The sequence below is a fragment of the Poromitra crassiceps genome, assembly GCF_964638095.1.
Source record: "Poromitra crassiceps genome assembly, chromosome: 19".
NCBI classification, from domain to species: domain Eukaryota; kingdom Metazoa; phylum Chordata; class Actinopteri; order Beryciformes; family Melamphaidae; genus Poromitra; species Poromitra crassiceps.
Window position 1 is genome coordinate 1,946,535 of NC_139646.1, and position 15,000 is coordinate 1,961,534.

The 15,000-nt window shown below is 44.8% G+C and overlaps 2 protein-coding genes across 2 annotated transcripts in view; both read right to left on the bottom strand.

Moving 5' to 3' along the window:
* The window catches only part of mafgb (v-maf avian musculoaponeurotic fibrosarcoma oncogene homolog Gb), a gene marked incomplete at its 3' end in the record, with an annotated part of 28,296 nt that extends 27,099 nt beyond the window's left edge, over positions 1–1,197 (bottom strand). Inside the window, exon 1 of the mRNA XM_083655382.1 lies at positions 1,070–1,197. The remainder of the gene's footprint in view (positions 1–1,069) is intronic.
* A 7,015-nt stretch (positions 1,198–8,212) lies between these two features.
* Positions 8,213–14,143, bottom strand: pycr1b (pyrroline-5-carboxylate reductase 1b). Its single transcript, XM_083655381.1, has 9 exons — positions 14,021–14,143; positions 13,520–13,654; positions 13,227–13,297; positions 12,786–12,965; positions 12,464–12,571; positions 12,064–12,177; positions 10,963–11,055; positions 9,136–9,299; positions 8,213–8,904 (listed from the first exon to the last, which is right to left on the bottom strand). Exons 2-9 carry the CDS (start codon positions 13,584–13,586, stop codon positions 8,736–8,738), a joined length of 966 nt encoding a protein of 321 aa, XP_083511507.1. The 5' UTR covers positions 13,587–13,654; positions 14,021–14,143; the 3' UTR covers positions 8,213–8,735.
* Between the last annotated feature and the right edge of the window lie 857 nt (positions 14,144–15,000).

Sequence of the window (15,000 nt, forward strand, 5' to 3'; positions counted from 1 at the left end):
TGTCATGAAATGAGTCGAACCAAGCAGTCACCACCACTGCCCTCTGCAACAGCCAGGCAACAGTCGCTGCCGGGTTAAATAAATCTTCATATAGATTTAGGCGAGTTTGGAGAGGCCATCTCGTCTGTAAAAATATATAATAATAATAATAATAATAATAATAATAATAATAATAATAATAAATAATAAATAATAATAAATAAAGATGAATAATAATAATATCGATGCGCTTCAACAGCTATGGTTATCTTACCTGTCAAAGAATCAACAGACGGAGTGAATGTGAACGGTATCGTGGTCTGTCTATGCTAGCCTCAGCCTAGTGTTTGCTGGTCTTCGCTGTCTTTCAGCACCTCGGACACACCTGTGTTTATGATCACATTTCTATTCGCTCTCCGGCTGTAACTTGCCTCTCTGCTTTCCCACAACACAACAGCCCCCAAGCTGCTGCTGCTGTAGCATTGAAACGAGGGAATCCCCGCCTGCCATAGCAACAACAGCCGATAAAGGGCTGATCAAGCCTACATGCTGTCTGGAAGTCTACACGGGCTCGGGCTCCCGGTAATTCCGACACATGGCGTTGGTTTAAAGCTTGACAACAGTAGCTAGGGTAGCCTACTACGCAATGCCCTTTGTCTATGTTCTTATGAAACCCCCCGGTTGGTTGGTTGGTCGGTCGGCGCGGCAGTGAGGACCGCTCTCTCGGGTGAGCTTGTACCCGGCTGCTGCCCAGCTGAAGACCGGGGGATCGTGATGATTCAGCACTAGGAGACTTCACCGCACAGCCCTTTAAACGCAGGGAGTTGCTTGTGTGCGAATAGATGTCGCGATCTCGCCGCTTGTCCCGCGGGTGTGTGTAGCCTACTGCTGCTGCCGCGCCGCGCCGCTGACCAGCGCACCGCACCGTACGAGCGGCGCGGCGAGATGAGCGCGCACAGCACAGCCACACTCGGCTGGCGAGAACGGCGTGGCAGCGGCGTGCACACTCAGCAAAAACAACATCTCTATATTCAGCACTTCTTCCACCGGGCACATTTTTATAGTTTTGATTTCGACTAAGTTGACTCACCAGAAGTCAAACGGCACCACTTCGTCCACCGCACCTCCCGAAGGTTTTTACCGTGGAATGGCCGACCCCGGTGTTGAGCCCCGACAGCTGCTGTGAGAAAGATATTTTTCCGCTCCACGCCTTCTCGCAGATCCCCAGGCAGGTCGATCCACTCCTGCCTCGCTTGTTTTAGTCTATGGTCGGAGGCGCCAGACGTCAAATGATGTTTGGATCACATGGTTTCATTCATGAAGGATCTACGCAACTCGCATTTAAAGGGACATACATGAGACGCTACTACACTGTGATTGATTGTTCACTGCGCGTTAACAGTCACCGTGGAAAGTGTGACGCCCCCGCCCTCCTCCCCCTGTCTGTCTGAGCGCGTTTCTGAACTTAGAACTGACATTTGAGGCACTGAGTGGTTAAAACAGTGTTGAGAGAGATGGAACAAAAGCCTTTAAAGTTGACTATGATGTCCTATTTCCATATGATTCAGAGAAACGGAACATAGCCTACTCTGTCATCCTAATCACACTAAAAGAAAATGTGCAAATGTTGCCTAATTTCCCTATTTGTCCGACTTGGTGTAGACCTAGGCCTGTGTCAAATTGCCAGTCATTAATAGGAATTTTATCATTTTAGGAAGTTAAATATAGGCCTATCTTCAGGCTACCAGCTGGTAGTAGTAACGTGTTACTTTGTGCTTTGTAATGCTTTTAGACCTATGGTACTCAGATTACTTTTTGTGGAAATAGGTAATTTATTGGATTGATTAGTTTAGCAGTTCTCTAGGGCATCCGGGTAGTGTAGTGGTAGATTCCTTGCCTACCAACACGAGGGTTGCAGGTTCACGCCCCGTGTTACCTCCGGGTGTCCTCCATACAGCCTCGATTGGCTGTGTATGCGGGTGGGAAGCCAGAATGAGGCAATGTGTCCTGGTTGCTGCACTAGTGCCTCCACTGGTTGGTCGGGGTGCCTGTTCGGGACAGGTGGGAATAGTGCGATCCTCCCCCGTGCCGCTACGTCCTGCCAGTGAAGCTCCCCGCCGTCAGGTGAAAAGAAGTGGCTGGCAACTGCACATGTATCGGAGGAAGCATGTGTGTGTCTATGGCTCTCCCCAGATCGGCAGAGGGGGTGGGGCAGCGACCGGGGCAGCAGGGGGAATTGGCCAAGTACAATTGGGGAGAAAATGGGGGGGAAATCAGAAGGAGAAAAAAAAGTTTAGCAGTTCTCCAATGCCAACCATGCCTGCTTGTGAACCGTTAGTCTAATCTGTAATCAGTCACTTTTGAATGTCATTAGCCTACTTGTCATTTTCTTTCATATTGTTTCATTAGGCTATTGTTAGTGTAAATAGGAAACTAAAAATACAGCATTGTACCGGTTGTATGCCCCTATCCCTATCCCTAGCTATGGCCCCTTTTACATAGCCCTGCCCCATTCCTTGATGGAATGGATGGACATGCGACCACAGTGACCTTGAACTTTGACCTTTGTCCATCAAATTTTAAGAAATTTTAAGAAATTCCCTCAAGGCGTTACCTGAGAGATCATGTTAATGAGCGTGAAACAGGCCGTCGTGCGGTCACAGTGACCTTGAACTTTGACCTTTGACCACCAAAATCTAATAAGTTCATTCTTGAGTCCAAGTGGATGTTTGAGCCAAATTTGAACAAATTCAATCAGGGCATTCCTGAGATATCGCGTTAACGAACATGAAAATGGCAGCCGTGAGGTCTGAACTTTGACCTTTGACCACCAAAATCACATCAGTCTATCCTTTTTTTAATTATTATTTATTTGATTTTTCCCCATTTTCTGGGGAGAGCCGAGACTAGCACCATGCTTCCTCCGAGACATGCGCAGTAGCCAGCCGCTTCTTTTCACCTGATAGCGGGTGCTTCACCGGTAGGACGTAGCACATGGGAGGATCACGCTATTGCCACCAGTTCCCTTCCCTCGGGAACAAGCCAGGTGGACCGACCAGAGGAGGCGCTAGTGCAGCGACCAGGACAAATACCCTCAATCCGGATTCCCTCCCGCAGACACCAGCCAATCATGCCTGTATGGACGCCCAACCAAGCCGGAGGTAACACAAGGACACGAACCTGCGGCGGTCGCGTTGGTTAGCAGGGAATCTACCACTACACTACCCGGACAACCGAATCAGTTCATCCTTGAGTCCAAGTGGACGTTTGAGCCAAATTTGAAGAAATTCCATCAAGGCGTTCCTTAGATACCGCATCAACGAGAATCGGACGTACGCACTGACAGACAACCCGAAAACATAATGCCTCTGGCCATGGCTGTCGCTGGGCGGAGGCATAAAAAGTACAACTAGACATACAGTACTGTAACCACCTCACTGTAACCACCTCACTGTAACCACCTCACTGTAACCACCTCACGGTTGTGTGCCTCCACCAACAACTCAAGTTGGCAACTTGAGTTGTTAGTGTGAGCCAACTTGAAGTTGCAGTTTACATCCATGTCTGTCCAGACTCATAAAATACATGTAGTGAACACTTGGTTTGTTATGGCCAAAAACGAGGTCACAGTGACCTTGACCTTTCACCTTTGACCACCAAATTGGAATCAGTTCATCCTGAACTTGAGTCCAAGTGGACATTTGTGACAAATTTGAAGAAATTCCCTCAAGGTGTTCCTGAGATATTGCGTCAACGAGACAGATGTGAGGTCACAGTGACCGTGAACTTTGATCACCAAAATCAAATCAGTTCATACTTGAGTCCATTTGGACGTTTGTGCCAAATTTGAAGAAATTCCTTGAAGGCGTTCCTGAGATATCGGGTTAACAAGAATGGGACGGACAGATGGACAACCCGAAAACATAATGCTTTTTGAAATAGCTAAATGCAAATCAGTGACCTAATAGACTCCAAGTCTCCAAAGTTCCGAATTAGGCTGTTGTAAAAGTAAACTAATAAAAGTAACTAATTAGCCTACTTTGATTAAAAAGCAACTTTCCCGAACACGGATCTATCTATAAACAACTGACAAAGGCTACAGACAGGCTGCTAAATCAATGTGTTACAATACTAAATAAAGGTAAGAAAACGGTTATCCCTGCCTACCAACACGAGGGTCACAGTTTCGAGCCCTTGTTACTTCAAGCTTGTTCGGACATTCAAAACAGGCACAATTGGCCGTGTCTGAGGGTGGGAAGCCGGATTAAGGGTATGTGTCCTGGTTGCTGCACTAGCGCCTCCTCTGGTCGGTCGGGGGGCCAGTTTGGGCGGGAGGGGAACTACATCCTGCTTGTTCGGGGCAGAAGGGAACTTCTGTTGTGACTGCACAACACATGTATCGGAGGAAGCATGTACTAGTCTACAACTCTCCCCAGATCGGCAGAGGGGATGTAGCAACGACTGGGACAGCAAGGGGAAATGGCAAAGTACAATTAAGGGGTGGTGGGGGAGGTTTCTGAAAAAACGTGATATTTTTTTTTAAATAAACCCTGGTTCTATGTAGTAGTAGGAAAAAAATCTATAGTTGGAACTTGGCAGAGAGCAAATTTCCATAGGTGATGTGCAGCCAATAGAGATCTCCAATAGGAGTCAGCCTTATCCTGCCTCATATCAGATAGGAGTGAGGTGGTGTGTGAGGCCAGGTGCATCAGGAGAGGAAGTGTGTGTCTCCACAGAGGAGGTGGTGTGTGAGGCCAGGTGCATCAGGAGAGGAAGTGTGTGTGTGTCTCCACAGAGGAGCCTGGAGGGCAGCAGGACCCAGGAACACCTCCGGACCTGGACAATACAAGCTGGCACAAAACGGAAGCCCGTATTGCAGACTCACCGACTGTGTGGTAACTGTCAATGTTCCTCTTTCTTCTGTGGTCGTTTCACCATGCAGATGGCTGCACATGGCAGATACGGTATCAGCACTGAGATCACACACACACACACACACACACACACACACACACACACACACACACACACACACACACACACACACACACACACACACACACACACACACACACACACACACACACACACACACACACACACACACACACACAGCTCTGTGTGGCAGAGCCATGAAAGCACAGAGGAGCACGGAAGATTGCACACAAACACACATTGCATTTCCAGGCTAGTCTCTCTTAAGTTTTCAATTTTAGAGGATTAGGTGAACTGTTTGGTGGTGGTGGTGGTGATGGAGGGGGGGGGGGGGGGAGAGGGAGAGAGAGAGAGAGAGAGAGAGAGAGAGAGAGAGAGAGATAGATCTATTCAATCATCTTGGTTTCTGGCCTTGATACGGTATGCAAACAACCATGTTACTGCAAAGGTCAGTGATTACACTGATTGAATGGAGATGACAGGTAGCATCTGGCCTACCTGTGGATATAAATCCCATGCTGGGCTGGAGAAAAACACACACAATCTCTCTCTCTCTCACTACACTCACACACACACACACACACACACACACTCCACTCAGGATTATCTGCCATTGAACTGCCACCTTAGACCGGTGGCCTGTGTCAGGGTGAGTGACACAGCGGCCATCCCCGTCACCTTGGTGTGGAAGAGAGGCAGGCGCTCAGGTAACGGAAGTGTAATAATGAGAGGCAAATGGAAGTCTCTCCAGGAATGGCTAATCTTAACGGACAGCGGCAGGAGCGAGCGGAGAATAACCTTTCGGAATAAAAGGGGGATTACCAAAACACTTCAGCAGCGGGGAGAAAACCATCGCACGCACAAATAAACAGTCCGCGCGTACTGAGAGCACGCCAGCTGCAATTTAATCATGGGACACGCGGTTGTATTTAGTTTAACGAAAATAAACTAATCCCACAACAGCTAGAAATTGTTCAATTATAATGAGGACATTGCTCTTCACAAACTGTCACTTCTCTTCTGTAATTTTTCCCCCTACCATGCCATTATGCACCTGTGTGTTGCTCCAATAGACCTATAGACCTATCTCCTTCTGCCACAAAGTAGCCTATGGGTCTCGGTTAATCCAAAATGTAACAGCAGCCTGGAATGAAGGCAGTGGCCTAAATATCTAATAAATACTCCACAGCCTTCGATTTTAACAAGCAGTTTCCTGTTAACGACTGTAATTACCGCGCAATTTCATAACGCGCACAAATGTAAGTAAGTGCACTTCTGCCCCCGGTCATCACACAATCATTCAAAACCCCATTGATATCTAGATTTTGCACTTGCACCAATGAACTTGTGCACACTGCTGAAAGAAAGGAGTGGAGAACTGGAACAGAGGGCTGGATCCAGAGAGAAAACCATGACCCCACTCTCTCTGGTCATATGTCCTGCTGACAGAAAGCTTCTAAAATTGGACTCTTCAACTGACCAATCACAGCCCACCTCCAGGCCAGTGAGGAGGAATAACACATTTACCTCATTTTACATATAGACATGGTCCATCTTTGAGACAGGAGAGGAGATCTTTGAAGGGGAAGAAACTGGTGCCATGAGACAGAGGCAGCAGCTGACAGACCAGATGAATAGAATGAGACTGGGAGAAGAGGAGTGGGTGAAACACTACACCCTGTCCAGCTCAGTGAGGACCAGTGGACTTGGCTAATGCCATTTACCATTGACCAGGCAGCGGAGCTGCATCTAAATGTAAATCCTGGGTCAGCTTTAAGTCACTCTCAACCGCTCTCACTTGATAGGTACCTAGAGAGGGTAATCTGATATTAGGCATGTGGAAAAGGGTCATTTGATTTTAGGGCGCCATCTGCAGGCCAGGGTGCATTTGAACTCTTCATTAATTGAAGGTGGAAATGTCTGCTTTACTCTCCTATAGGGAAACCGTTAATGACAGCTCTATACAGGAGATACAAGCCTCATATAGGAACAGTGATGCTGCAGAAACTTGGCAAACATTCAGGGCTAAAAGCTAGAGTGCTGAAATAACAGCAAACAATCAGACCCAATACATTACAGTCAAACCAGTATCTCATTCGATCCACTAAGGGACAAACCATCTCCTTTGGAACAAAATTATTTGATTCGGCAATCTGCACCTTTAATATTGACTTTGTTTCGACTAGCAGAGCAACTCAGTAGTAGATCTGCCAAACAGAACAGTACATAAACATGTAACAATATGGGCTTAAAAATACTGTATAATATAGAGACACTGCGTAACGCGTCATCATTCAGAAACCACGCCCAAGACGGGGGAAAACACAAACTCCTGTCCAATCCTGGCGTTCTCCTATGTCACGTGCATGGTTGCGTGTTGCACCAAAAGATCGTATATACGGAAGATGAACACTCCAACTTACTTCTTGACAGCTAGATCCACATTTTTCTTCTCGCCAATTCTCAATGGCTTCCTTGTTTTGCTCAGGAGTACAAGAAAACTTTAACTGGCGATTTTTTACATTTGTTTTCTGTGCAGCCCCACCACACAACAGCTTTTAGCTATGTTTAATTCAAGGAAAATGACGCTGGTGTGTGGAAATGAACGGAGCTCTTCCCCCGTGATGGGCGTGGCCTATTACATGCAGTGTCTCTATAGGAACTCAATACAACATACATAATTAGGACGGACAGAACCAGCTGATGTGATTTTTTACATCACCAGCTATATGAATTCATTCTTCAACAAGTGTTTCATATTGAATATGAATAGCTTTATATTGGCACTTTCAGGTAGCATCACATTCCCCCATTTAAGATAAATAGTTTCCAGCGTCTTCATTGTCAAAGAAACATCAGTAAGTTCATGATAATGCTTTTGATTTGGGCTTTTGGATCCACAATGTTCTCCAGACTGACAACCAGACTGAGACCAACACAAAGTGAAGAGAAGGACCTGAGGAAAAACGCTGACATCAGAGGTGCAACACAAAGACTGCAATGATACCGACACCTGAGAAATATTTCTTGGGTCACGTCAAAGCACAACATTGCAGAAAAGACGACAGGCATCCATAGAGACCATATTATCTATATATAAAATCAAAGCCAAAAAAAAAACTAAACCAATAAAAAGGAATCCAAATGTGTTGTTCAATCTATTCAGTCTTAAACAGTGTAGCACTGTTGGCCACACAAATAAAATAATTTACCATGAGAGCTAACTGCAACAACACAACAACGCAAAGGATGCTAGTTGGATAAGGCTTCATTGTTAAAAAAAAGAAATACAGGAAATTAAGACGTACGTTTTAATACCATGATAGTATCACAGCTGCCATCTGCTGCCTGCTGCATCTCAGCATCCAGTGATGGCCCACTGGGTCATTACCATTTAACAACCCTAGATAGTCTGGACACCAAGCAGACAGACAACAGATTGTAAATGCACTTTTGCTATTCAGTGTGCGTCTCAATGTGTGTATATATGTAGCCAGCAATCCCGCATCACAACATCAGGCGATAAGTCTGTGTCTGTGCGTTGCACTCAGAATACACCTGTGCTTGAGTGTGTGTCGTGGTGGCGACCCTCCCAGATCCGCCGTCTGCTTTTCACTTCTGTATAAATGAGTAATTTGGCATCGAGGCATTTGGATGCAGTTTCAGACCCACAGTCGATATACTACACTTTTCAAATTGTACAGCTGAACAGCCATGTAACAGGTATGTATATCCAAGCGCGTATACATGTGGTTTATACACTCAGTTCTGTAATGTGAACGTGTTTGCGTGCGAGAGTGTGCCTGCCTCTCTGTGTACTCTCAGTACTTCTTGACCCCGGGGCTGCGCGAGTTGAAGAGGCTTAGTCCTGATTTGCCGTTAGCTCCTCCGCTGACGTTCACGCCGGGCTGCTGCAGCACCTTGTCCAGCGTGGTCTTCTTAATGGCTGCTGGAGAGATGCGCTCTTGGTCCGCCAGAAACTGCAGCTCCCTGTGAGGAGAAGAGAAACTTTCTTAGATGGTTGAATATAGATTATAGACTATAGCATAGTAGTGTAGCTCTCTGTCTAACATGAGAGGAAACTTTAACTGTCCAAGATCATGTTAGATTAGATTCACCTTTATTGTCATTGCACAGAGTACAAGTACTAAGACAAGGAAATGCATTGAAATGTGAGAAGCATGGGGTGCAGTTCCTTTATTTGTGTTGGTCTGGTCTCACCGTGTCCTAATACATGAAGCCTCCACGGCATTGATCAGCAGGCTGCGGAAGCCGCCGCTCTCGAGTACATGCAGGGCGTGGATGGTGGCGCCCCCTGGTGAGCACACGTTGTCCTTCAGCTGGCCTGGGTGCTGCTCTGAGTCCAGCAGCATCTTGGCTGCTCCCTGCAGAGTAAATGGGAGAGAGCAATTGGTTAAAATGAATGAAAGGAGGATTATGGACATTTAGATGAAAGAGATATTTTTTTTGACTGTGATCCTGCAGAGCTATGCATGCTCTCCCTTGCCTTTGTTTTGTCAAATGGGGTATCAAGATTGAATTTATAAATTCTCCCAATGAGACTAACAGGCTAGATTACTTCATCCACAGGACTTCAATTCTCCATTGTCAGCAACAGAAATGCTTTTCTGTGATTTGGTGTATGACTCACTAATTTCTGTGTTTTTCATCTCATAACATTCTGATTATTCCATTCCAATTCCATAACCATCCCTGTTAATCTTCTAGTCACTATAATGGGAATGGTGCATAGATGCATTGTAATGTAGAAGAGTAAATTCAGTCAATGGAAAATTAAGAAAATTAAAACTGAAAATGGGGGGGGGGGGGGGGGGGGGGTTGAATACTGATGCCTCGGGGCAGAAAACAAATACACAAAATGAAATTGTTCCTCCAGACCGAATATAAAATCTGCTATGTTGACAGTCACATTAGCCGGGTTTGACTGACCAGGAAGCTGAGGTTGACATGACATGGAAAGGATTTCTTGGAACTGCACCATGCACTTCTTATCAAAGTAGGATAAATGTTGAATAGAACTTGTACAGTTAAGTGTAATGAGTTTTGCGCATTACTCTATAATTAGTTACAATCTTGATGTGGTTGTAGTAGGCGATTCTATTTTTAGACTATTTATGAGTTAGGTCAATATCTTTCCTTTCATTATCAGTTAAACTACTGGGAATTTGTAATATCATGCAGCAGCTTATAACAGCTAGAGTAAAACGTTCACAGTTTCACAAGATTCTATTTTAGATGACATGACCTATTCTGCATTAATCCATTTTGTAAATTCTGAGGAATTTGTGGATGAAGATTTAAAAGCTTATAGAAGACAGCATCAGACACACTTTATCAGGCATTACATTCTGCACCGATTTTCCAGAAAGTATGCTAGTTTACACCAGGCTAACATAACCAACCATGCAACTGTAGTGCCTTTGTAGAGGGTTTTCCACAAACACAGATGAAAAGCACAGGAGAGACTGGGACTGAGGGAATTACTGCCTCCAACACAAATAACAAGATTTCTTTCTTCCAGACTAGAGGGGCAAAACTCACTGCATTACCCATGAAAATGAAGACTCGCACTCCAAGTACTGAGCAGCAGTAGGAACTGACTGAAGCAGCCGAGTGCCCAAATTATTTCCAGCAAGCAGCAATCTATTTCAACAACTTGCCAAATCGTGATTACAACTGTGGCTACATGAAAAATTAAGTAATTTATAACACATTATTACTCCACTATATTTCCCCAACTCTGAAAGCCCCAAATTGGACTTCCAGCCTTTCACCAGAATTTTAAACACCTGCAGAAAGCAACTAAAGTTTTTTTTTTTTTTGCAAGCCAATATGCCCTGGAGGCATTTAAATTTCTGGACTTCGATAATTTTTCCTGAATAAATGTCTGCAATTACCAGCTAACTCAAACTGTGGAAGGAAGGAATGCAATCCTACTGCAACTCAAATCATACTGCCTCTTCTGCTTCCAAAAGCACAGACTAGTGAATCAAGAACAACCCAACCAGTGCAGCAAAACACACAGACCAATAGCGCCTGAGCTCCAAGTCTGACGGCCAGTCTCCTGGGCAGGCCCATCTTCACTCCTCCATCTGCTAGGGCATCCAGCGCTGTGAACGCCTGTTAACACACACACACAGGCAACAATGCCATCATCAAAAAATGGGAAAAATGGATGGAACCATGGAATTTGTTAATAAAAATTGAATCAACTGTAAAACATGGAATATTGCAGAATTTTCCATCATTTGTCTGAAATTTATAAAAAAAGTATGCCTAATTATCAAAATCAAATTTTTTATTATGGTAGTAACCTAAATGGGATCATAATTGTAAAATAGGCCTAGAGAAATAATTCTGTTTTGGGAGAGGGGGTGGATCTTCCATCACCTCACAGCTTGGTTTTCACTTTGAGTGTGCAAGAGGTTGTCTGAGAGAGCCAAGTCATTAAAAAGCACACACAAAAAACAATGCTAACCCCTCAATTAAAATGGGGAAAAACTGAATTGGGAAAAAAATAAAACACAATTTGGAAGAAAACAAAACGGATTTCATATGGCCCTAGTATACCTAATTGGATTAGATGTGTGTACTAACAGATGTATAATAAACGCCTAGATTTAGCACTGAAATGAGTGTTTGAAACGCAGTTAAAAGTACACAGATTACTGGTTGCCTCGTTTTCTGACCCTTCTAGCTTACTTATTACTTAACCATCAACCTACTACACACTACAGCTTTGAGCACTGTAAGTTGGCACTAGGTACTGGCAACCAGAGTACAGAGTGACGTCACTGCCTCCTGAGAGAGTCCATCATAAATGTTTACACCATTTCAGGTCAAGATTGAAAAAAAACATTAGTCTAAAGCCCTGCAGGAAGCAGACACAGTCGTTTTTCTTAATTCTCTCATCATTCCACAATGCACACCTATCTTCTAGACATTTTGTTTTTAACATTCAGTGACAGAGTTGCAATATACTCTCTTGTGCAACCTTTGCTGCTGCTGTGTCACTGTCAAATATCCCATGGCCAAAACCTTAACTCTTCTACTGCCGATTCCTGGCTCATCTCTGTCACATCTCCCATATTGGACCTTCTGAGAAACGTGCAACCGTCAGTCACTCACGTAGGCGGGTCCACTGCCGCTCAGACCGGTGACGGCGTCGATCAGGTCCTCCTCCACCTCGGTGCAGAAACCCACACTGCCCATCAGCTGCTCCAGCAGCTTGCCATCCTCCAGCTGGCAGAAGTAACACAACATGTCGACAGCGAAGTTAAAAGAAACTCCGGGAATTGGTCAAATCAGAAGGTCCATTACAACTCTTTGAGGCATATTGCTATCACTTTTCTTTATCTGGGATATGATTAGAATTGTATACAAACAGAAAGAAATACATAACAAAAAATTTGATCTAGCATTAGAAACCAATAGGAGTTGTGCGGCCGAAAAACTGAATTCCTGAAAGACCGACATCCTATGCTTTCTATGAATGAATTTTTCAGTCCCTTGACATCCCTCCCTTTACCTCTGCATGTGTTCCCGTTGCGTAAACCGTTGCTCCCTCTCTCACCACCACTGGCGTATTCGTCATGCACCGCATCACCTTAGGAGCTTGACGGTACTGAAGCAGCTTCTGTTCGATGACAGCACAAATAGAGTCGAATAGGAGATGAAAAAGATTTGAATAGGAATGAAGGAGAGATGTGTGAGAGAACACGGGATGTATCAAGAGTTTTCTTGGACACGTGCCAAAACAACTTAATTTAACTTGGGCTAACGAGATCGAGAGAGACAACGAACAGAACAAGAGACAGAAGCAAGAGAGAGAGACAGTGACGGAGGCTGACCTTCTCTATGGAGCTGATGGTCACTCCTGCAGCACAGGACACGATGAGATGGCGGTCCTCGATGTCTGGCCCAATCTCATCCAGAACAAAGGGGATGATGTGGGGCTTCACGGCCAGGAACAGCACATCGCTCTTCTTGACCGTCTCCTTGTTACTGGTAGTCAGGTTCACTCCCATTTTCTACAGATGGCGGGAGAAAGGGAATAATATGAAGGAGAGAGGGTCGCAAGAAGAGTAAAGGGTGGTCGAGAAAGTATGAGATGAGTGTAAAGGAGTGAGAGAAAAATTAAGGGGGGGGATTATATGGACCACCTTGTGGACAAGCCCACGCTGGCACTCTTCCACACATCTGCACATCTTCTCAGACACCAGAGTGCAACCAAGCTGTACTTTTTAGTACTTTTGTTGTACTTTACATGCAAAAACTTGTCTTCTTCTCACCCTCAACCCTGTCACAGTGGGCAGGTCTGTGTCTGGAGAGCTGGCTGTAATCCTCTGGGTGGCAATCACACCTGGAGAGGCAGGTGAGAGGAGAGGAAGTGAGACACAAGAGGAATGGAAAAGCAATGTGTCTGTGTGTTAGGGTTTGGACTCCCTCCACTTCCGTTAGTTGATGGATTCAAACCAGTCAAACCAGTATAGGAGACAGTGTGCCAACTACTATTTGACATCGGTAAATGTTGATGCATACAGGAAAACGAGTTCAGGTTGAACATTAAAGTTATCTGACGCACCTGCAGCCGTGAAACCCTTCACCAGCGCATGAGCCAGCTGGCCCGCTCCAATGAACCCGACGCTCATCCTGTCAAGAGTCAGATCCGATGATTTGGCTGCTCTGCACAATGATGGACAAGCAAATAGCGGTGTTTCTGATCAAAACAAGACAAAGATTAGCAACATGTGACTATATGCTTGCTAGCTAGTGATTTTTGACATTGTCCAACGTTAGCCCCTTGCAGGACTGTAGTGTAGTCCGCATATGATTTCATCACAGTCCGGCAGATGATGAAATCATATGCGGACTACAGTACTGCAAGGGGCTAGTCCAATTTATCTAGCTAATTGCTAAGCGCATTAACGTAAATGGCCACGGCCGTTATTGCCTAGCTGCTGTGCTGACCTAGCCTGGGGTGCTGACCGTTAGCTAAGTTACTCTATTAGCTACGTTTCACTGCACTGCTGCAAACAAATGAGAAATACGATAACGTCATATAATACGGGGATAGTGAACCTACCTCCTGCTATATGTGCCAACTCGGGGCGCTTGGATATAAGGACGTTACCGCTATTCACCGGCCGACTGATAGAAAAACACCACTTGAGGTGTCAACGTGGCTTCCTCCTTCAACCCCCACGCGCGCAGCCAACAACTGATCGACAGAGGGCTTGGCCAATCACAACAACGACTGTCTGCGTTCTTGACCAATGACAAATGAGATGATAGTATTTGGGCGGGCTTTCGCTGTTCGCCACGCCCCAATTGCATCAGTCTCCTTTACTGAAAGGTGAAGGGCCTTCTGGGTAAAATGTAGGTCAAGTACATAAACATGTTGGTTGTGTTTATTTAGGTAAAGCAGCAATGACTCATTTACAAGAAAGACAGTGCTGCCACTATGTGGCAGCAGAGTGATAATCTTTACATTGAAATAGCAGATAATGCTTATACTGTATACATTATCTGCTTTATGCAGGCCCCAGTATTTATTTATTTATTTAGAGATAATGTTCATTCATTCAATCTTTATTTAAACTCGAAAATTCATTGAGGACAAGCCTCATTTGCAATGATGTCGAGTAAAGAAATACATACATAATAAATACAGTAAATGTACAAAATGAGATAGAGAGATAGAGATAATGTAGATTATGAGATAAGTCAAGACACAGTGAAAATAATAGTCAAAAAGACAAGTAATAAAACAATTAATCAACTAACTGAGAACAAACAGAAATAGCTGTTAGGCCTATACCTTTTATCAAGTGCTCTTGTATTGGATAATTATAGGCTATGTTCATCAGATAGATAGATAGATAGATAGATAGATAGATAGATAGATAGATAGATAGATAGATAGATAGATAGATAGATAGATAGATAGATAGATAGCCAGCCAGCCAGCCAGCCAGCCAGCCAGCCAGCCAGGCATTTCTGTCTTCCCAGATCATCGGGGAAGAATGATCAAGGCCTCACACAGATGAGGTGATCATTCCTGCC

Coding starts and splice junctions, on each gene's coding strand:
- pycr1b (XM_083655381.1), bottom strand. CDS start 13,586: ATGAGCGTCGGGTTCATTGGAGCGGGCCAGCTGGCTCATGCGCTGGTG. Junction 12,178..12,463: donor CAACGGGAACACATGCAGAG/GTAAAGGGAGGG, acceptor TACTTCTGCCAG/CTGGAGGATGGCAAGCTGCT. Junction 11,056..12,063: donor GCGGCAGTGGACCCGCCTAC/GTGAGTGACTGA, acceptor GTGTGTTAACAG/GCGTTCACAGCGCTGGATGC.